At 45.0% G+C, this 22,053-nt stretch overlaps 2 protein-coding genes across 2 annotated transcripts in view; one reads left to right on the plus strand and one right to left on the minus strand.

The window, feature by feature from the left end:
* Nucleotides 1-5,115: 5,115 nt before the first annotated feature.
* On the plus strand, nucleotides 5,116-17,342 carry ccdc71 (coiled-coil domain containing 71). The gene is made up of 2 exons (XM_084463567.1): nucleotides 5,116-5,169; nucleotides 15,749-17,342. Exon 2 carries the CDS (start codon nucleotides 15,760-15,762, stop codon nucleotides 16,876-16,878), a length of 1,119 nt encoding a protein of 372 aa, XP_084319693.1. The 5' UTR covers nucleotides 5,116-5,169; nucleotides 15,749-15,759; the 3' UTR covers nucleotides 16,879-17,342.
* A 2,017-nt stretch (nucleotides 17,343-19,359) lies between these two features.
* Nucleotides 19,360-22,053, minus strand: part of stab1 (stabilin 1) — a gene marked incomplete at its 5' end in the record, with an annotated part of 91,583 nt that continues 88,889 nt past the window's right edge. The window contains 7 exon segments of the mRNA XM_084464345.1: nucleotides 19,360-19,620; nucleotides 19,622-19,654; nucleotides 20,060-20,125; nucleotides 20,344-20,493; nucleotides 20,902-21,006; nucleotides 21,224-21,358; nucleotides 21,580-21,699. Of these exon segments, the coding sequence (XP_084320471.1) occupies nucleotides 19,594-19,620; nucleotides 19,622-19,654; nucleotides 20,060-20,125; nucleotides 20,344-20,493; nucleotides 20,902-21,006; nucleotides 21,224-21,358; nucleotides 21,580-21,699 (636 nt within the window). The 3' untranslated portion in view covers nucleotides 19,360-19,593.

Genomic DNA, 22,053 nt, shown 5'->3' on the forward strand with positions numbered 1-22,053 from the left:
CATGGAGGAGAAAAGTATTGTTGCCCAGGATTGTCCGTCGGAATGCGGCGTTCAGCGGGCAGCGGGGCTCAGACGGACCGCTGCCACAGTAGTGGGCAGCAGGGCTGGGCGTGCAGCGTTCAGCGGGCAGCGGGGCTCCAACGGACCGCTGCCGTGGTAGCGAGCAATGGGCAGCGGGGCTGGGCAGGCAGCCCCGGGGGCGGGCAGTGGGGCTCCGGCGGGAGACAACCCCGGGCAACGGGCAGCATTCAGCGGGCGGCGGGGCTCCGACGGACAATCCTGGGCAATAATCCTTTTCTCCTCCATGTCGCGGTTCCCAATTCCTCCTCAACCAACCTGACGCAGACAACCCCGGGTAACAATCGCGGGCAACAATCCCTTTCTCCTCCATTTCCCGGTTCAGTCAGTACTTAATATTGACGTGGAAGTGGAAGAACCAGAGGTGTCTGAGAACCCGACGCAGTCGTTTGAGATTCATAATATCATCCAGAGGCGCAAACAGCTTTTGACCATGATAATATATATTATATTATATAGATATCTAAATATAATATGATATTATTTAGATATAGAGCTCCAGGACTCCCGCCGGAGCACCCAGAGTGTTCCACTGTAAACACTATCGCATGGTACCGTGGCCACTAGTGGTGGCTCGTTTGCGAACTAATCAGTTCGAACGAACGACTCTTTAAAATGAACAAACCGACCTGATTCGCCGCTCTCGTTCGTCGTCGTTCGTCTTGTTCGTTCTCCGAGACTTGACTCCCAGCTCCACCCACTAGTCGCTGAGTCGTGCTGACTCGCAAGTCGCCGTTCGTTCACTGACTGTATTTAGAGGTGAAGACTCGAGGACTGAGAAGTCACGAGAGTCAGCCGGGCAACAACATCCCGATTCCGAACATGAAGCACTCCTGAGCTAAAAGAAACTTAGTTAATGTTGTGTTGATTGATGACCGTTTGCACCACTGCACGATCGTGATTCGTTTGAGAATGAGAACGAGGGAGGAGCTGAGTCTGACCGACTCGGCTGAGAACGTGCATTCGCGATTTGTTTGAACGAGAACGAGGGAGGAGCCGAGTCTGACCGACTCAGTGACTGAGAATCATGATTCACCGCTACCGGAAATGCGAACAAACAAACAAACAAATGAACGACTCTTCTTGGCGAACTGACCGACGCAAACTGATTCATTCAAACGAATCATGAAATCCACCACTAGTGGCCACAAACTGCTCAGGGTCACACCCCCACCCTCCACTTAACCCGCCTCTAAAAACGGCACGTTTGTTGAGAGCTCATTGTGGGACTGGCTCGTAGTGGCTGTAACTGCACCAAGGCAGAATTTCTTGAACGTCTTCAAGTACTGTATTAGGGGCCCACTAACACCTATATTAAAGCATCCATAAAATAGCATGCCATGGGACCTTTAAAGTGGTCTCTGAGCCTCCAAAGAGGGGGAGTTCTGGGTCAGGACAATCATCACAAAAAAAATCAAACAACAGATGGATGCATTCTGTGTAGTTTGGTCTTTGAATAGCCTACACCTTCTCTAGGCTAAAGATTTGGGGAGATACCTGGGCAAGATGGGCCCCCGACCTGTTGGTCTGTGGGGAGTCTGCCGTTGGGCTGTGAGACAGTGGAAGACATTTGGTGCTAATGCCAACCCCTCAGCGGCTCAGCTGCTCTGTTGATCAATTGCTTTAAGAATAAAAGGGGGTTAGAGACGGATGTCTGGCAGGGAGGAGGAGGAGAACAGGATGAAGGTGAAACATATCAACTGTGGCCCCGTCCACACGGGCGAAAACAATCTTTTCCCCTCTGTTTTCCTTTGATGTGTTTCAGGAATATCTCCGTACAGACAGACTTGTTGCGAAAACGCATCGAGCTGTAGAAACACTTTAGTACATGTTCAAGGCCACTGTGTGGCGCTGGTTCTCCACAAAAAAAAGTGGAGAGCGTCAAGCCTGCACACATCAAGCCCATGCGCACTGTATATAAACATACAGTCGAGGAGGAGAAAGCTGTTGTTAAACCTTTTAGATGGAGCAGAAATACTTTTTAATGTACAGTTAGTTTGTACAGTTTCAGGCGTCCACACGAATCCTAACACGAAACAGCATAGGTCCATTTTTATCTGAATCCACCCGGGGCTTGTGGCTATGTGCGGTTAATACAGCTTATATATTTGGTCCTGTTCCCTTGTGGCTATGTGAGGAGATTACAGCCTGTTGTTATATGTGCTGTTATTCGTCACACTATGGTGGTAAAGAGACACACAACTCGAGGTTTTAGGTGTTTAGAGACCGGCGGAAGCTGCAAAAGCTCACAAAACAGGCAACTCTCTGGAATGGTTTAAAATATTGGGATTTTGTGTTTCACATAATGCCTCATTTGGAGATAGCGAAAGAAGTGGAACTAAAAATGTTACATTTTGTTTTCATTAGACTAAATGATGCAAACTATTTGTCTATGTATCAATCTCCAAGAGTCCCCTGCCTTCTGTGATGGCCCCAAGGAATGGCTATGAAATATAGGAGCGTATCAAGAAACGTTTGGCCGTTTGTTAACACCTGGAACTTTTAACTGCTGTGGTTTCAATGTCTAGTCCCAAGGGAGGGTTGTTAAATGATATCTCACCTGGGAAGCCCCATTGCCAGTAAGTCAAAGCTCCAATATTGGTGGCCCAATAAGAGTTCCTGAATACAGGAAAGCCGAGGCCTCCCTCATTTGTTGATTCTTGAATAAGTACAAAAATCTAGGAAAAGACACCATTAATTGCATTGGTAGGCCTACGCCCCACCATAGATAAGGGCAGAATCCTCCATTTCTCTTTTTAGCTTTTGGATCATGTTGGCATAGTTTAGTTTATTTTAAAGTTCATTGTGTAGCCAGAGAGTTTGCCAAATTATTGTATAAAATCAAACAAGGGGGGAACTGAGGCTTCTGGATTAGAGAGGCACAACAGTGTATCATCTGCATAAAGGCTCACTGGCTTTCCCAGTTTCGTATCTTTATACCACTGATATTTGGGCGAGTCTTGATTCTTATTGCAAGTTTTTGGTCAGGGTGTATAATTGATTTGATATGTATTTTTGTTACAGACTTTTGGTAAAAGTTAATGAGAGCGATAGGCCTGTAACTGATGGGCCTGTAACATCATCTTGAGAAGGAGTGGTGCAAGTGTCGTATGAACTGCCTTGTAGAACTCCCAACCAAATCTGTCTGGGCCTGCCCAGAGTCAAGTTCTAACCTCGTTGACTCATCCAGTTTTGGCAAGAATCGATCTTCCTCAGCCTCAAGTTAAGTGCGTGTTTCTGAACGGACCAATCCTATGAGGAACTATGTGATGGACAGTGATTGATAGATGGTTCATCCAATCACCTGCCAAGTATTTTTTTAGTTTAGTTTCCAAGGAAGACTTTTTAGATTGTTCTGCATAACAAACCGTCTGCCGTGTCTTGTTAAAGTGATAGTTAGGTCAATTAGAGAGAACAGTAGTAAAATCCTAGGTTTTGGCCTGTCTCTCCCGGTTTTTGAATGTTCCACTCTACACTGAACACAAGTCTTTTGGTGACGTTAGAGGGTTCCCATACTGTGACCGAGCAAAAGAATCACAAAGAATGGAAACAAGCGGCAAGGTGTGGGTTGATATGTGGAGCCACGTCCAGGCAGCGGTTGATGTTAATTTGATTCGATACAATTAATCCCCCGTAGGAGAAATGGTGGCATCCGAGGGAGGGTTATGCTTCTCAGACACTTATAGTGTAATGCCATGGTGTGTTGTGAAGCTCCGTCTGGGCAGCGGTTGATGTTAATGGTGGCGTCCGAGAGAGGTTTAGGCTTCCCGAACACTTGTTTAACACCAAGGTGTGTGAAGCATTTCATGAACAACATCGCTCGTTATAATGCTCGTACACAACAACAGTTCTAAAACAGTATCACAAAGTTGCTGTGGGTGTTGGGGAAATAATCAAGTAGTTTGCAAAGAGTCAAGAGTTATTGTCAGTGCACTGTAAAAACCGGACATCAATGTTATTCACTCATCAATTTATCTCTTTCATCAGGGCTTGCCTCCAACCCCACCCCTATGACCACACGTGCTTATTGGTCATTTGTCCTGGGTTTCTGCCCGACCGATCTCTTAATATAGTCTGCTTGTTTACAAGTTTAAATGTCAACTGACAGCTTGACCACATCCAGGGTGAGATATCCCCCTGACCCTGGCACTGTCCACTGTGTGCGCTACAGACAGCTCGGTCACATTGAGCTCCACACCCCTGTGCTGCTCCTCGCTGCTGTTTCCCCGGCACCCTGACCACTTCAGCACATTACGCTTTTTCAATCATTTTATTTTATGTCTATATTTATGTCTTTATATGCAATATGTATGTGTATATGTGTTTGAATATATATATGTCTGTGTATGTATATGTGTGTGTGTGTGTGTGTGTGTGTGTGTGTGTGTGTGTGTGTGTGGCTGCAGGTTTGGTTGTGTATCTGTATACATGTAACACATCAAAACCACAATATGGGTCGTCACCATGGGGATACCACGCCCCCTCCCCTTCCTAGAACCCTCATGTGTTAGAACTACAGTTGAAACCGGGGGTACCCTCACAATTAATGTCTTGGGGTTTTACATATGTATCTTTATATTATCCCTGGGATATTCTTACAAATTGAACTGAATTTAGATTTGAAAAACCTACCTCCCATACGACTATCTGAATATTCAGGCTCATCACTAATATTAATATATTCATACTGTTTTATCCCGCTAATTGGCATTTTTTTAATAAATGGAAATGGGGCATATTGGCCCAAGGAGGGGCCTCTCATGTTGATCTCGTCTACGGCCCTAGAAAATCTAGGGCCAGCCCTGGGTTAACGTTACAGTTAAGGGTCTTCTTTTGTGTTTTCAGCCTCTCTCTAACCCCGCCCACCGTTCCTTCAGCGAACCGAACGCCCCGCTCTCTCTGGACACCCGCCCACCGGCTCCTCTCAGCCAACCGAAAGTCTCGCTCTCTTTATCTCTCCCTCTCTCGCTCGCCCGCTCCCTGTGGCCCCGCCCCGCCCACCCCTCTCCCAGCGCCGCTGTTGTTGCAGCCATTTTACTGTGAAGCTTCGCTGGAGCGGACAGAGTAAGGCAGACATCGCTCCGGTGAACGGTGAGCTCAGAGTCCTTTCAATTTTCACTATGCCTCCCGTGTCGCGTCCGGGCCGAGCTGAGAGGCCAGGATGAGACCTGAAGTGTCCAGGTCACAGAGAACATAGCTGGGAACAACACTGGAGCTTCACAGCCAGCCGTTGACCGTCCGTTTGATAGGTGGTCATGTATAACGGTGTTTCGGTGGCGAACGAGTGCTCTGCGTGATATTTTCAAGAAGTTCAATAGCGAGCGCCGATTGGACGCTCGCCATGTCGGGGGAGGGGGCGCTCGTGTGCAGCGAAAGATCGTAAACGGTCGCGAGCGACGCGCGAATCTTTGACGCTCTGGTTAACAAAGGCGTACGAACTGCAACGCTAAGTTTGGTTATAATTATACCACAGTATGCTCATTTTAGATATCGTAAAGATCAATGATAGTTATTGTTAACAAAGGACGAATTCTTAAATGTCTCTTTTGTTGAGTGTACTGATAAAGCCGAAAGCCTGAAGCACACAGCGTTGTATGGAAATTGCAAACATTTAAAATTTAAAATTCTAATTGAATTGACGACACAGCCGTGCAACATTCACGCTCTGTGTATTTTGTGCTGGTAAAATTGTTTTATTCTAGTTCTTTGTGTTCCTCTTATATGAGGCAAAGTTCGACTTAAAGGGGAACTTTGGTTATTTTTCTTTGGTTACTTTGGTTATATATAGCTAACCCTTATCTCTTAGCTTCCAGTGAGTTGTCATGGAAAAGATCCCTACATAGAAATACAAGTTTTTTTGTTACTGTGCGCTTGAAGTAGTCTCGCTGAAGTAGAATTCTTGCTCTGAAATTTGTGAAAGTTGAGTTTTAACAGGAAGTAAGGTGGAAATGTGAGTGAGAGCTGGAGAGTGGAGGTTTTGTTGGACTACTGAAAGTGTAGCTTGGTGTTGAATAAATATTTTGTTGGAGAGTAGTTGAGATTGTACTGAAAATTGGGACATTTCCCTCTGCAAAGCAGCAACAATATATCGATATATCGGTTGGCTGATTTTATTGTCCGATATTGGCCAGATCACAGATATATCGTAACTTTATAGCAACCAGTAAACACGTAGCCACCAGTAACCATAGGAATAAGTAATCACATAGCAACCTATAAAAACATAGGAACAAGTAACCACATAGCAACCAGTAATCACATAGCAACCAGCAAACACCCAGTGACCAGCAAACACCTAGCAACCAGTAAACACATAGCAACCAATAAACACATAGGACTCATAACTACAGAAAACCACTGCTACATAGCAACCAATAACTAACGAAAACATAAGGTACATAGTAACCAATAACTATCAGAAACAGTATTTCCATAGCAACTAATAACAACCAAAATCAGTCGTTACATGGTCTTCCAATGCAGGTGAAAAAAGACAAGCACAAGATGTATCATTGTCAAACATTTAGAATCGGCAGCTCAGAAGGTAGAGCGGGTTGGCTGGTAACCGCAAGGTTGCTAGTTCGATCCGTGGCTCCTCCTCCTAACCCTAACTGCTCCCGATGAGCTGGCTGTCGCCTTGCATGGTTGACTCTGTCGTTGGTGTGCAAATGTGTGCATGAATGGGTGAATGTCAGGCAATATTGTAAAGCGCTTTGGATAAAAGCGCTATATAAATGCAGTCCATTTACCATTTAGAATCGAAAACGTAAGGTGATTTCAGTCCTTCTTGGCACCAGAAACACAAGGAATTCTCCAATGAGTTAGTGGAAAACAGCTAGCTTAATAACGCTTTCAATAAAACAACAATTCAGTTACCTAATGTCCAGTAGTGGTGGATTACATGATTCGTTTGAATGAATCAGTTTGTGTCGGTCAGTTCGCCAAGAAGAGTCGTTCATTCGTTCGTTGGTTTGTTCGCATTTCCGGTAGCGGTGAATCATGATTCTCAGTTACTGTGTCATCAGACTCGGCTCCTCCCTCGTTCTCGTTCAAACGAATCGTGAATGCACGTTCGCGGATGCCGAGTCGGTTAGACTCAGCTCCTCCCTCGTTCTCATTCTCAAACGAATCACAATCGTGCAATGGTGCAAACGGTCATCAATCAACACAACATTAACTAAGTTCATTTTAGCTGAGGAGTGCTTCATGTTCAGAATCGGGATGTTGTTGCCTGGCTGACTCTCGTGACTTCTCAGTCCTCGTGTCTTCACCGCTAAACACAGTCAGTGAATGAACGGGGACTTGCGAGTCAGTGCGACTCAGCGACTAGTGGGTGGAGTTGGGAGTCGAGTCTCGGAGAATGAACGAGACGAACAAGAGCGGCGAATTAGGTCGGTTTGTTCGTTTTGAAGAGTTATTTGTTCGAACTGATTCGTTCGCGAACGAGCCACCACTAATGTCCAGTTCACTTACCACATGAGCTGGACATGAACTGACTGCTATGCTACTCCTTACTTACCACCACAGATAGACCATTAAGCTAGTAACATCCTCTGTCCACGTGATTCATCCTGAACATCTGATATAGGTCAAGTTGAACCGTGCAGCGCCTTTGAAGTGATTCAAGACTCAATTCTCATTGGCTGTCATCGTTTTCCCTCACAGTACTGTAGACAATGTAGACGTAGGTTTTTGGTTTGACATCAGGTGTATTTTTGTTCAAATCCATGGGTTTTTCTGTCCAGATATATAGTTTATTATACTTGTAGACTGCCGAGCAATTGTTATAAATGAAATTTCTGTGATTATCACATTGCTTCACCACTAGTCTGTTGGTTATGTTTCCAGTGTACGGTCTCTGATTGGTCACGCTTGCATGTCAACTAAGAACTCTTACTGAAAAGTAGGCGAGCCTTGATGCAGTTAATCAATGCTTTGTCCCAGACTTTCTGTTTAGAAAGGACACAGATGTCTTCCCAATTTTACTAGCAGTGGGGTAACAAAGAGAGAGGGAGGCGCTACGGAACAGAGGAGGAGGGGCTACATAACATGGGGAGGGGCTACTCAACAGAGGGGTAGGGGCTACAGAACAGATGGTAAGGGCTATAGAACAGAGGGGGAGGGGCAACATAACGGTGGGGGGAGGGGCTACTGAACAGAGGGGGAGGGTTTCTTGAACTGAGGAGCCATGGGGCAGAGGAGAGAGGGGCTATGGAGCAGAGAGGGAGAGTGCTATAGAACCGGGTCAGCCATTTCAGACGATTGCAGACTGAGAGACGAGGGAACAGCTTGTACCCTCGCGTCTTTAAACACAGAACGGTACGCTTTGGGTCACATTAGACTAGGAATTTTCAAAATATGTTGTTGCTTGTGTTAAAGGTGCACTGGGTAGGATTTAGTGGCAAACAGCGGTGAGGTTGCATATCGCAACTAACTGAATACCCCCTCTCACCTCTTCCTTTCCAACAATGTAGGAGAAGCTACAGTGGCCTGTGAGGTGCCAGTGGGTTCTTCCAAAAGGCTGTCATCGTCAAATTTAGAAAATACGTTATTTCCATTCCGGGCTACTCTAGAAACATGGCGGTATAATATTGCCTACTCATTGGATAGATAGCCCTATGTAGATTGAACGTTTTTTTTATTATATATATATATATATAATTTTTTTTATATATATAATTTTTTTAAAACACAACAATTCTCATTTTCATGGGAGTGTAAATTTCTGCCACGTTTTTCACTTCACCTTAATGCCCCTGTGATGCACATTTTCTGAAGGCTTCACTGCAGCTTTAAATTTTGCAATTTTATAAGGCTGTTTTTATTTTATTTTATGTTATTTAAATAATAATAATTGTAATTGTGTGAAGTCTATTTTCTTCACATCATGTGTTTGAAAGTTAGTCGGTTAAGCTTTTACTCTTATTAGCAATCTAAAGATGATACTACCTAGTTCTAATTCTATATATACCCCTAGCTCTTTTGTTAAATTAGCTAACCTTCTAACCTGGTATTCTGTCCTGATTTCACATATTTGAACTCACATAACCTAATGGAGACTGCTTGTCCGAATTTACTCAACACCGTGTCAAAGAATTTGAAGGTGTGTCAGCAATAAGTTAAAAAGGGCAACCAAATGTATGTACTGTAGGCATACCATCTGAATACTAGGCATTAGTCAAAAAAAACAAAAACGTTTTTGTTTAACGCTTGGTAGGCTTTGACTGTAAACATATCAGAAAAGACACCTTGGCATGTAACTCTGCGCCATCCATTGCAACCCATGATATTAAACAGAACCAGACTTAAAATTCAATCTTATGATGCGTGTTGTCTTTGTACCACGCTATGCTGCCTGACGTGGTGCTTCGTAGCGTGTCTTGTGCGAACCGCTTGTTGTCAGACTCAGACCAAAAGCGGATCCGAAACCCTGGGACTTCCTCTACATGCACATGTGATGTTGTGGCCACCAGGTAGAACCCTCGGCCTGGTAGACAGTAGCCGTGTTTACATGGACACTTCTGATCCGCTTAGAAGTGGAAGAACAGCTCAATCGGAATTAGGGATGCAAATTATCGATTAATTCATTAATCGTTAGTTGATTGACCTTATCGATCGATTAACGATTAACTGATAAGCGGCTTTTTTCCTGAGAACATACATTTCTCATGGTGTCTTTAACGTAAAGCAAAATATTGCTTATATACTGAATAAAAAATGCACGTTATATTCCTCAATTAATGTTTTATTGTACCAGTTGGAATACGGTACAGATAATGGCATTTAACCAAAATTCTGCACAGAAAATCTAAATACATAAAAAAATAATTATGCACTGGCTCACCTGTTGCATGTGAAACATTAAGCAACATAACATTTTTAATCTATACAATATGGGCTTAGCCTACACAATATTAAGCCTACATATAATTATCTGGTAAAGTACTTGAAAAAACTTGAAAAAACTTGAAACATTAGCAGCAGCACTTAAGAATCCCCCTTGTTCTGAGAAAGGTAACAGTAAGATCACTAGCCCTGGAAACTTAACATAACATGTAGTACTGAACACAACTTAAATCATCCCTGAGGAAGGTGACCCTAAAATTAGAGGGCCTCTATTAAACAATTAAATGAAGATATAGGCTACCTCTCCTGAAACAAAAACATTCCTGTCTCAATGTGTTTTCAATAGACCCCTGTATTTTTGTTCAGGAAAATAAACATATTAACATGGTTTGGAGTAAGTCGTGTGCGCAGCCTGTTTACAGTGAGGCCAGCTGCTGAGAATACATGTTCAGATTTTAGTTTTTGTAGCGTGCTTCCAGGCGGGTAGTTACGGTCGCTCGAGAAGGGATATTATAACCTGGCTCCATGAAGTATATTAACTCCCGAAATCCCTCGCCGTCAGTGGTGCTAATTGGCATCATATCTTTTTCGATCATGATGCCGCAAATCGTTTGAGTAGGCCTAATGCCCTCAGCTTTCCTGTCGTCGCATACTTGCCTTCCCATCACCGCGGCGATAGTCGGTTGTGAAGGCGATGGACTTCCTCCCTGCAACACGGCTGCATGCAGGTTTTGAAAGTGGTATCTTAGCGAACTCGTAGAGCTGCTGAACTTAAACGTAGTACCGCAGAGTTTACATTGAGCGTCTTTGTCATCATTAAGTTTGAAATGCTCCCATACTCCACTCCGTTTTGATCGCCTCATGTTTATGTGCCGGGTCTCTCACCGCCCGCGAGAAACCCGCGGGCGTCTCGTAACGCGGGATAACCGCGTTAACCTACAATTAATTTAATTTAATCGATTAAATTATTTTCGATAATTAACCGATAGTCGATTAACCGTTTACATCCCTAATTGGAATACAATTCTCTGATCGGAATAGAATTTTATGCGGAATAGAAGAGGTGGTGTAGTCCGCTGTAATCGACATGTATACACTTATTCCGATTGGTTTGGGGTGGGTGCGGGTAACTTAGAGAGATGGCATCAGCAGCTGCAGTAGTTCGTAATTGGTCCATCTGTACTTTTATGCACCCCGAACCACTGTCAAGGAAAGTGGCTTTTTTGCCTGATTCACGTCTGTGTATCACTCCGCAAGTAGTCCGGTAACTTATCAAACCCAGCGGATTCGGTTGCTTAGCGACATCAACGTCTTTGGCGGACTATTTCTCTGCTGATCAACACTACAAATGGTAACAAATAAATTGTAAAAAGACACACCGTGTGAAGTTATTTTTTCGTTTCGGTAAATAGCTGTGTAATAATGTAGCCTATAGAACGTCGCCGGTTATTATCTAAAATAAGCCCCTTAATGGAGAAGCAAGACACCTCCGCTTCGCGTCGGGGTCGGGTTCGCCCTGTCGGGGCCTACCGTAATTTCCCACATATAGGCCGCATCATGGATAAACTGCAAGCCTTTCATTTATGTATTAAAAAAACAGAATTGTGCCGCACCCATATAGGCCACACAAGTTTCAAATGCGCTAATTATGTAATGAATAGGCATATAAAACCCTTCACTGCAAATCTATGTTAAACTTGAACTTTCTTTTCCCCCCTTTAAGACCAACTAGCCCTACTGCTTGGCACGTGTTATTTTTGTGCAGGAGAATGGCAGGAGCACATCAAACGAGCATAGCAGCTACAGGACCTGTCTTTCTTTAGGCCTACTGTTCACCAATGAGCTAGTTTACCATGATAATCTGGAAAAAATGAATAAAGACAGAGAGGATGCAGGGAGTTCAGCAAGGCTACAGCTGAAGATCAAGGTAAATCTGTGCTGATTTATTTTAAACGTCAGCATTAGAGGAATTGACGTGTTCCCCAATGGACAAATTTAACTCACAACTGTGTGTTTATGCTGAGACTGCTTTGCTTTTTGCTACCTATCTGTGTGCACCGTGCGGGCTTTGCGCACCGTCAAGGGAAAGAGGCGGTGGTTGAAAAAAGTATTTTGACTGCTTATTAAGTTCACTCGTTGCTTATAATGGTTTATTCGTTTCCCAGTATTATTTCATTAATTTAGAAGACAGCTTTGTTCATTTTTGAATTGTAAAAAAATTACAATATTTAGTTGCGAGTTTTTGAAATTATTGGAAGCGAGTCGAGCTGACCTCGCCTGCTGTACCGTATATGTAATGTACTGTATATTGGTTAAACAGAACACTGCCAATGTGGCAGTTCCATGTGCAACAGGGATTTATAAAGGTTACTGTACAGTGGCGGAGACTGCGTCAGGAGCTAAATCATCACTATGGTAGAGCTAAGAAGGTTCTACGAGCGCTTCAGACCAACCTTACCAACGAAGACGTAGGCCTAAAGAGATTCGTAGCAAAGAATGTTTCGGGAAAGATTTTTTTAAATAACCTAATTAACTAAAAAATGATTTTTAGAAATCGTGTTCCATGTATTGACCGCACCCATGCATAAGCTGCATAGTTTACGGAATTTGGGAAAATTTGTGTAGGCCTATAAACCGCGGCTTATATATAGTCTGGAAATTACTAGGGGTGTGAACGGGTACACGTGTAACCGGTTAGTAAATCATAACCGTTTAGGAAAAATCAGTAAACGAAAACCGAAAAAAAAAAAAAAATTCAAAATCTTCAATCAAAATTAACACGTACTATTTATTTAGAGATTAATAAAGCTACAAATGTTCCACTTTGACAACGTTAATGCGCTAAGAAATGCATGTGATAAATGTTACTGACCACCGTGCATTACGTCATGTAACACGTAAGTTTCACTCCCCCCCCCCCCCCCCCCCCTTTCCGCCATGTTGGAAGGTACGCCCCTCCGAGTGCAGCTGAGCTTTGCGTTATGGTAGCTGCTAGCAGAGGAGGTTGTTGAAATTCTGTACTGTTTTAACAATGCCTGGAAATAACTGCTGCATTAAAAACTGCTTCAATGCCTCACACGATCGTCGAGGAAACCATAAGAACAGTGGGTTACAGTTTGTCAGGTTCCCTAAATGGACAACGCAGTTGTCCCACACTACAAGATTTTTTAATCTTATGCGATTTTTGAGTCGGATGTACACCACACACAAAGAGAATCTCAGCCCATTTGTTGCTCTCCGATCGTAAATACAAATACATGAGATTCGAACACGAGACGGAACACCACACACGGACAATCTTGTCCGATAATTGCCCGCTGCAGAGCCGTGGAGGTAGAACTAGAGCAACTTGCGTCAACAGTGAAAATGGATCAGCGTCTTTTGACAGCAGTGGTTTCCGCGGTGCTTATGCTTACATAATAACAGAGAATATCCGCGTCAGTTCGGCCGCGGCACAATTAATGAATAAAGATCATAAACTGAATGGCTGTAAAAGTGTTCTGAGACACGGCTGCGAACTGGCAACTTTCAAAAAAAAAGTAGTGCCGGTTTGGTGACGGTTCCGTGCCGCTGCCGTATCCAGTGGAATAGCCTACATTGACTATAATGGTTTCTAATGTCTTCTTGTGTTCTCTGCATTTTCACTAGGACCCTTTTCCTTCGCCTTATTCTTCTCCATTTATTTCTTTATTTCTTTATTTCTATCTCGTAATGTCTCCTGCGTCTCTATGTTGTGTATTTCCTCATCTGTCTCTATGCCGCTCTGACAACGTTGCCCCTGGCAACCGATAGCCGTGGATGCCATCATGGCGGACGGGCTCAAACCCCTCCCCTCCCCAAAAATCACGTGACTTCTCATTCTCAATAGCGCGACTGCGGTCCACTTAAAAAGAAAAAAAAAAAAAAAAACGGTTAACCGTGTACACGAATAAAAAGGGGTCGTGTAACCGTTTACAATTTTTTGTAACCGTTCACACCCCTAGAAATTACAGTATTTTCCCGATAATGACCGGCGTTCTATACATTATCCCTTACATAACAGCACTCTCTCCCAACAGTCTTGGCTGCACACTCTCATCCAAATACGTAGGCCTGTTTGTGGCGGAGGAGGGGGTAGATATAAGACCGGACGAGAAACTGACGTCGCTGTGTTGTCCTCCTTCTTCTTAATTGAAGGAGCAGGCAAAAAAAAAGCTCTCCTGCTGGGCTTTCATTAAAATCAAATACATAAAAATGCCAAATAGTGATAACACGTCCATTAAGTCGCCGCCGGTCCAGATGTGTCAGGTGTGCGCGAGAGACAGAACGTTCGCTTACGACTTTTGTAAATGCCATATATACAGTACGTTCGGATCGCATGATAGGAATAGATCTATTCCGATTAGAAATCTAATCGGATCAGAAGTGAATGTAAACGCGGCTAGTCACTGCACGGTGGCTAGTGAGTCTAGATTATTCCCCCCCCCCCCCCCATCTACCAATCGATTGGTCGAAGAGAAGGTAGAATTTCAGTCTACCAATTTTTCCTTGGATTACTACGGCCGTACATTTTCCTTCACTATACTAAACTATACTATACTAAACTAAACTTTACTTTGGTTGACTAGATCCGTATATTTAATGTCCTGGAACTCATGATGCTGCCAGAGCGCTTATCCAGGAGCATTGTGGCACTCCTAGTTACCGTAGCCTGACAGGACTGCAGTACCGTGATGAACTGAGCTCAATAAAGAGATCTAGGAGGAATCTTTTTTTTTTTTTTTAATAGTCTATTTCAGCTGTCAATCAGCTATTCACTGCTAATGTGCACATAAAACATTCTACTTGTTATTATGAATGCGCAATTATTTGCAGACACACGATGGATAGTTGTGAAATTACCTTATTTTTAAAGCAGTGCCACTAGCAGCGAGGCTGATTGGTTAGTCACCTCATGAATATTTAACATTAACGGTGCTTTAGCGGAAACTTAAGTGAAATCTGGTGGAAATGGCCATCCATCAGATATTCTTCAGTGAACTGCTTTGTGAGAATATCTGTTCTGTTTGACCGACTGCCCCTCATAACCAATTTTGAATTTAGAGCTAAATATGATAATAGTAATAGTAGAGCTACCTAGATAATAGTAGAGCTACCTAGAGCTAGCTCTACTATTATCCACTAGATGAACATGATGCTATGATGCCCCCCTTTTTTCGCCACTATGTGGCAATGGCTCGCACCCTGCCCATGTGGATACCCCACCCCTACCTGAGTACCTATTTCCTGTGTCAAGCTCCTTGCTGACATCACTTCCTGCAGGCATTGGAGATTAAACAATATTTCATATCCCGATTTATTATGGTTATTGCATCCAAAGTGCTTAACTACAATCAAGGTGCTTCAAGCCAATGTTTCCTTGCACTGCAGACGTAAATATGGGATGATTCATGACGGTTTGCAGTTGTATCGCAACGTCGGTATACAATTTTGGATACCAACTTTCTCCTAAAGAGTGTCAGCCTACTTTTAGTACTACTTTTATTATTTAATTCTCTAAATACTTAGATATTTTTGTGAAACCTGTCTTCACTAAGCTTTATAGGTTGAGGGTATATCCATTTTTCTCCAGCAAAATTCTTAATGGAAAAAAGGATTTAGTTTTGTGACATTTCTTCTTGATGTAAAAGGACCTTGTGTCCTCTTAGGAGGTTGAATAATATCTCTGGAGCGCCGTCACTGCATCCCGCCATGTTTTCATCAACAACATTGGACCTAATAAAAATAACCATACACTTCCTGTGTTGATCTCCTGGCTGACCTCACTTCCTGTCTCCCCTGTCAGGACCCGGCAGCATGGCTAATCTGCTGACCCGTCCGGCGGTGCTTCGACCATTGACCTTCGCCACAGAGGAGAAGCAGGCTCTTCACTCGTGGAGCCGCGTCTCGTCTGCGGGCCAAAGCGTGGTCCTGGAGGCGCTGAAGATCCTGGGCCCCAAGCTGGGGCCCCCCCACACCACGGCACAACTCGGCACCAGAAGATCCAACAGCACCCAGGACCTGCCCAGCACCAGACCCAACAGCCAGCAGGTGCTGCTGGCTGTAGGGTCGGGAGCGGAGAAGGTCCTGGGTATTGGGGCCAGGCCCCGGGAGCTCCCCAGCACCCAGGAGCTGCTGATCTTCCTACAGGAGTTGCGGGAGGAGGGCCACCAGGCCACGGTGCTGCGCAGTAAGGACGTGTACGGCTACCGCTCGGCCCTCAGCTGCCCTCTCACCCAGGACAAGCTCCGCTCTCTGGAGAAGAGCCAGAGACCCACCGCCAAGCGGAGGGGCCGGAAGCCCCCCGCCAGGAAGAGGGATGTGCATGTGCATCCATCCTGGAGGAAGGCCCAGAGGGGCAGCCCCAGGATCCAGGGCACCTGCCCTCCAGAGGCCCCCCTCTGCCCCCCCTTGGCCCCGCTGAGCTGGACTCAGGCGCCCTGTGCTCCTCAGCCCTGCCTCAGACTGACCAACCTCCAGGACCTGCCTGGGGCCCCCACCGCCAGGCTCCAGATCCACACCAGCTGGGAGCCGTCGTCGGGCCCCCACTCCCAGCAGCATCTCCCCCCTCCCCCGGCCCTCTCGGGGATCCCGCTCCACCCGTCCCAGACCAACGGCGAGGCTCCCACCTCCCTGCTGAGACCCTGGGGCCTCTCCTGCCCCGTCCGCCATGACGGGGCCCTGATCGGAGACTCGGCCCCGGTGCTCTACGGCCCCCAGGCCGAGTTGGGCAGCAATGGGCTCCACGGCGCCCACCCCCAGGGCAGCAGCAGCAGGAGGGTCCTGGCCAGCCTGCGGAGGAAGGTGATCAAGGTGGACCACTCCCGGTCGGTGGCGGACGCCAGGAGGAAAGCCCAGAAGATCCTGCAGCTGGACCTGTCCCCCGTCATCCACATACAGCCCATGCCGATTAAGGACTACCGGCACCTCCAGTGACACTCTCCCGTCCCCCACCTCGGGGCCCTCTTTTGGGGTTCTTCCTGGTCTCCCGGTCTCTGGAACCTGGATGTAAGGGTTGGACGAGACACGCAGCACTTTGGGTCGGACAAGTTGACCCTCGCTGCTAAACTCCTCATGGCTGCCCGGGTCATGGTTCCTACTGGTCACGTGACCTAGGGAGTCTTGTGACATCCTAGCTAGGAGGTGAACTCCTAGCTGGTCAGATGACCACCTAGCCTCTGCTGGAAAGTTGAATGGCACTGTCTTCATGGCAACTCTCCATGACCATTCCAAATGATCCAAACACTTTCTAGTTGGTAGTTTTTTTTTTTTACGAGAATATGTTAATTTAAACGAGTTCTGAGGTCTCCAGAAAGACTTACCTGGAACTTCCTGTTTGTTTTCTGTGTATTTCATACTTATTTTAAATAAAAGTTCAATAAAACACATTTTAAACAATGGAAGTGGGTTCGGATCATGTTTTTACTAAACCTGTGAGTGATCTTCATGTGGAGGCTGGAGTGGTGTGCTCACTGGCAGTAGTTGCTATGACAACAACCCCCCCCATGAAATTAAAGGTTATTATTGAGTCTGATCTGAAATTTAACAACACAGTGAAGCAGATTAAATCAATGATGTGAAATATAAACCTGTCTAGTAGACTAGATGAAGGAGAATACTCAACCCTAGAACCGACTAGTCCAGTAGAGTAGAATACTCAACCCTAGAACCGACTAGTCCAGTGGAGTAGAATCAACCATCATATCACAAGCTTTACTATAGATGTTGTAACAGTCTGTTGGCATTGACTTTGCTCAATTTTAAACATTGTGTACTGGTAAACCAGCTCTAGATAAGGGCAAGTGTAGCCTTCCATACAGTGGCAATACAATGTGCTTCTCATAAATAAAAGCAAAAGGATAGTAGGTGATAGGCTATGAGGAAATAAAGGCGTGCAAACTTGAAACTGATCCTACTAAGTTATGTTTAGTTCTGGTTTTTATCTGATAAAAAAGTGAAGAACTTTTAGATTCAGTAGTGCACATGAACGGTCACTGTCGGGAACATGCGTTACGGGAGTGTCATCAATGACGAGGCGTCTCGTTATGACCAGGACCATGAACGTGCCTGTAATGTCATGTATAACCTCTAATAATTGATGATTGATCAATGATCAATCATTGTCTATTGTTCTTGTGGTGCAGTGGAGAACACTGTTGATTGGATAACACTCTGGAGACAATTCCTGCTGATGTAAGTTTACATTGAACCATTATGTATGTTTTATATGTAATGATATCGATTGATGTATATTGTACATCATATATAAACTCCGACCATATCAATTTCCCAATCTCTGTGGGGTGTTGGAGGTAGTTAGCCAGGGTTCAAGTCCCACTGGTTTACTTAAATGTACAACTTTAATTTTTACTTAATTAGTCAGCAGATCACTGCAACACCAAGACCATTGCTATAGATGGTCTGATTTTATATTCAACATTATATTCACACAATTACTTTGTTTAGAAAATAACCAATCCAAGCAGGACTTGAACCTTGGTCTCCAGCACTTAAATCAGCAGGTCTTTACCACTGCACCAACAAGACATTTGCCCTGGATGGTCTGATTTGACATCTTCACACAATGATCGCTTTGAAAACAACCAATGTAAGCAGGACTTGAACCTGGGTCTCCAGCACTTTAATCAGCAGGTCTTACCACTGAACCACCTAGACACTAACTAAGCCATCTCGAAAAGTCTATTTTAAATTGGAAGATTGCCGTTTCATTTGTGACATAAGATATCCCACACATATTGCACTAAAACAATTGGCCAAATAGATTGTGAAACTATGCATCTGTGTCTATGAGGCCCAGCCCACGCCATACACCAGTACCTTTACCACGTCATGGCCACAGGCTGATAACAACCAGGCGGTTGTTGTAACAACCCAGCCCCCCCGCCCCGTACTGAGGGTAGTCCTGAATATTACTGAGACAAAAAAGGGTTCAGCCGTAGGCACATTATAAAGGGAGTTTTGCGTAGTCTGCTGAACCCAAGGTTGCCCATGTCAAAACATGGCACCTTTTGCATTCCTGTGGTGACCACTAAGAGAGTAACCAAAGGGCAAGCAGTCTCATGGCAGACAACTCTCAGTCCAAGCTGTGGAAAAACACAGCTCCTCCTAGAGTCAGGGCTGAGAGGAGGAGCCACCTGTATGAATACACACCCTACATCGGTGGACATTCAGAGTGGCTCATTAGACAAGTGGCTTGAATCTCCCTGTGCACATAGTCATACCTCCAATAGTCACTTGCCAGACGCCAGTGCTTTCTATCTTACTTGAATGAACGGTCAACTCCACTGAAGCCTCATCCTTTGTAGCCTAACATTTAGTAGCCTTACATGCAAGTAGCCAAATATGTCTCCAAGTCTGTTTGTAGAAGTCTGTGAGTCTGAGATCATTGAGAAAGACTACGAGAACAAGATGATTTATTGGTTAAAAATAGATCTTCACATTCAAAGAACTTTTATTTAAAAATACTTTGACAGAATTCTGTCAGCTTTGCATTCTGGGTAAAAACAACGAGTGAGCGGGTCTTCATGTACCCTACGTTATTGTGTTCAAGTTTCCTCTGAATGTGAAACCAGATGCTGTTTCCGCTCGGGAGAACCGGTCACTTCTGGTTTCTTCTAGTTTCGACTGGTTCTACTGCTTCCTGCCCCCCCAGTATGAAGGATTCCACAAGGTTGGAGGCCTGTCCTGAGTCCTGGAAGAGGAACACACAATGTAGCATAGAACCAAGTGCCATGCACTAACAAACGTTAGGTTAACCCGTTCCCCCTATTCGACAAAGATAGCTAGGATAAGATGCTACACGATGCTATTACTATAAGTACTATTTTTAAGTGGTAGGACAACATACAATAAGTGCGTACATTAAGTGCCAGGATGTGCCAAGATTCTAGTGTGTGTGTGTGTGTGTGTGTGTGTGTGTGTGTGTGTAGTAACAGTGACGGGGTGTGTGTGTATGTGTGTAGTAACAGTGTCTGTGTTTGTGTGTGTACTAACAGATACGGTGTGTGTGTGTGTGTGTGTGTGTGTGTGTGTGTGTGTGTGTGTGTGTGTGTGTGTGTGTGTGTAGTGAAAGTGACATGTGTGTGTGTGTACTCACAGTGTTTTCGATGTACAGAGGGTTGTCAATGGACATCATGGCCGCTGGGACGGCCTCAGTCTCGTTCTGAAACAAAAATCCGATGTCTCCTTGTAATGTGGCTTCAATATGGATTAGTATACGTCATTATCACACGCTTTGATCAATACTCTGTATATACATAAACATATATATATAGGCTACATATATATTATTTTTTTCACCATTTTCTTATTATACACCTATATTTATATATATATAAATAAATAAATGAAATATATTGTATGTGTGTGTGTAACTTTTACTTTGAAGTATTGGAAGTTGTATGGAGTCTTCTGGCGCCTCCACAGGAAGTAGCCCACCGCTCCCGCCCCCAGGCCACACAACAGAAGAGTTACCAAGATGGCTGACACACCGCTGGAGGGGGCAGGGCTTAGAGTTGTAGCGGCCTTGCCCTTTCACACACACACACACACACACACACACACACACACACGCACACACAGGAGTTAACATGGTTGATAGGTTACCCTGGTTACCAACAGCACTGTTATACCTTCTAGTAATACTGAGGGAGAGACAAACTGGTTTTACTGGGAGAGAGAGACCTACTGGGAACACGGGAGAGAGACCTACTGGGAACACTGGGAGAGAAAGACCTACTGGTAACACTGGGAGAGAGAGACCTACTGGGAACACTGGGAGAGAGAGAGCTACCTGCAATGGGCGGAGCTTGGAGAGACCTACCTGTGGAGGCGGGGCTCGGAGAGACCTACCTGTGGAGGTGGAGCTTGGAGAGACCTACCTGTGGAGGCGGAGCTTGGAGAGACCTACCTGCGGAGGAGGGGCTCGGAGAGACCTACCTGTGGGGGCGGGGCTCGGAGTGGAGCCTGAATCACGTGGATGATCCCGTTGGTGGCGGGAACGTCCCAGTCCAGCAGCAGCTGCTGGTTCACCAGTTTATCACTCTGTCAGGATAACCAATAACCTGGTCAATAATCTGGTCAATAACATGGTCAATAATCTGATCAATAATCCGATCAATAACCTCATCAATAACCTGGTCAATAACCTGATCAATAACCTGAAAAATGATTTAAGTGAGTGAGTGAGTGAGTGAGTGAGTGAGTGAGTGAGAGAGAGAGAGTGAGAGAGAGTGTGTGTCTGTGTGTGTGTGAGGCTCACCTGGTTGTTTCCGTGGGTAACGATCAGGTTGGCTCCCAGCCAGGTTCGGACCTTTTCCTGGTGTCGGAGGTCCTGGTAGAGGCGCCTGCTGTGATTGGCTGAGACATGATACTCTAGATCTCTACCTGACAGAGTCTACACACACACACACACACACACACACACACACACACTAATTACACTGGTAGTTGTAGTGGTAGTCAAACTAGTACTTCTACGGGTAGTTGTGCTGTTAGACATACTGGAAGTTGTACTGGTAGTTATAGTGTTAGTTATACTGGTAGTTGTACTGGTAGTTTTACTGGTAGGTACACTGGTAGTTGTACTGGTAGTTGTACTGGTAGTTGTACCGGTACCTGATTGGTCAGGAAGCCATCGTTGTGAGGAACAAAGAGCATGACATCAGACCCTCCGCTGGACAGGAAGTCCAGCAGCTCTCTTCCTTTCACCGACGACCCACTGTAACCCAGGATGAACTACAGACAGACAGGTAGACAGAGAGACAGGATGAGCTACAGACAGACAGGTAGACAGAGAGACAGGTTGGTAGGTAGGTAGACAGACAGACAGGTAGACAGAAAGACGGGTTGGTAGGTAGGTAGACAGACAGACAGGTAGGGAGGTCAGCAGACCTACAGAAAGACAGACAGGTCAGTGCAGTACTCTAACCTAGTATCTGACTCTAGCCATCTCTAACCTGGTATCTGACCCTAACCCTCTCTAACCTGGTATCTGAAGATAACCCTCTCTAACCTAGTATCTGAAGATAACCCTCTCTAACCTAGTATCTGAACTAACCCTCTCTAACCTAGTATCTGAAGATAACCCCC

This window comes from Micromesistius poutassou (assembly GCF_964030765.1).
Source record: "Micromesistius poutassou genome assembly, chromosome: 2".
Lineage (NCBI taxonomy): Eukaryota > Metazoa > Chordata > Actinopteri > Gadiformes > Gadidae > Micromesistius > Micromesistius poutassou.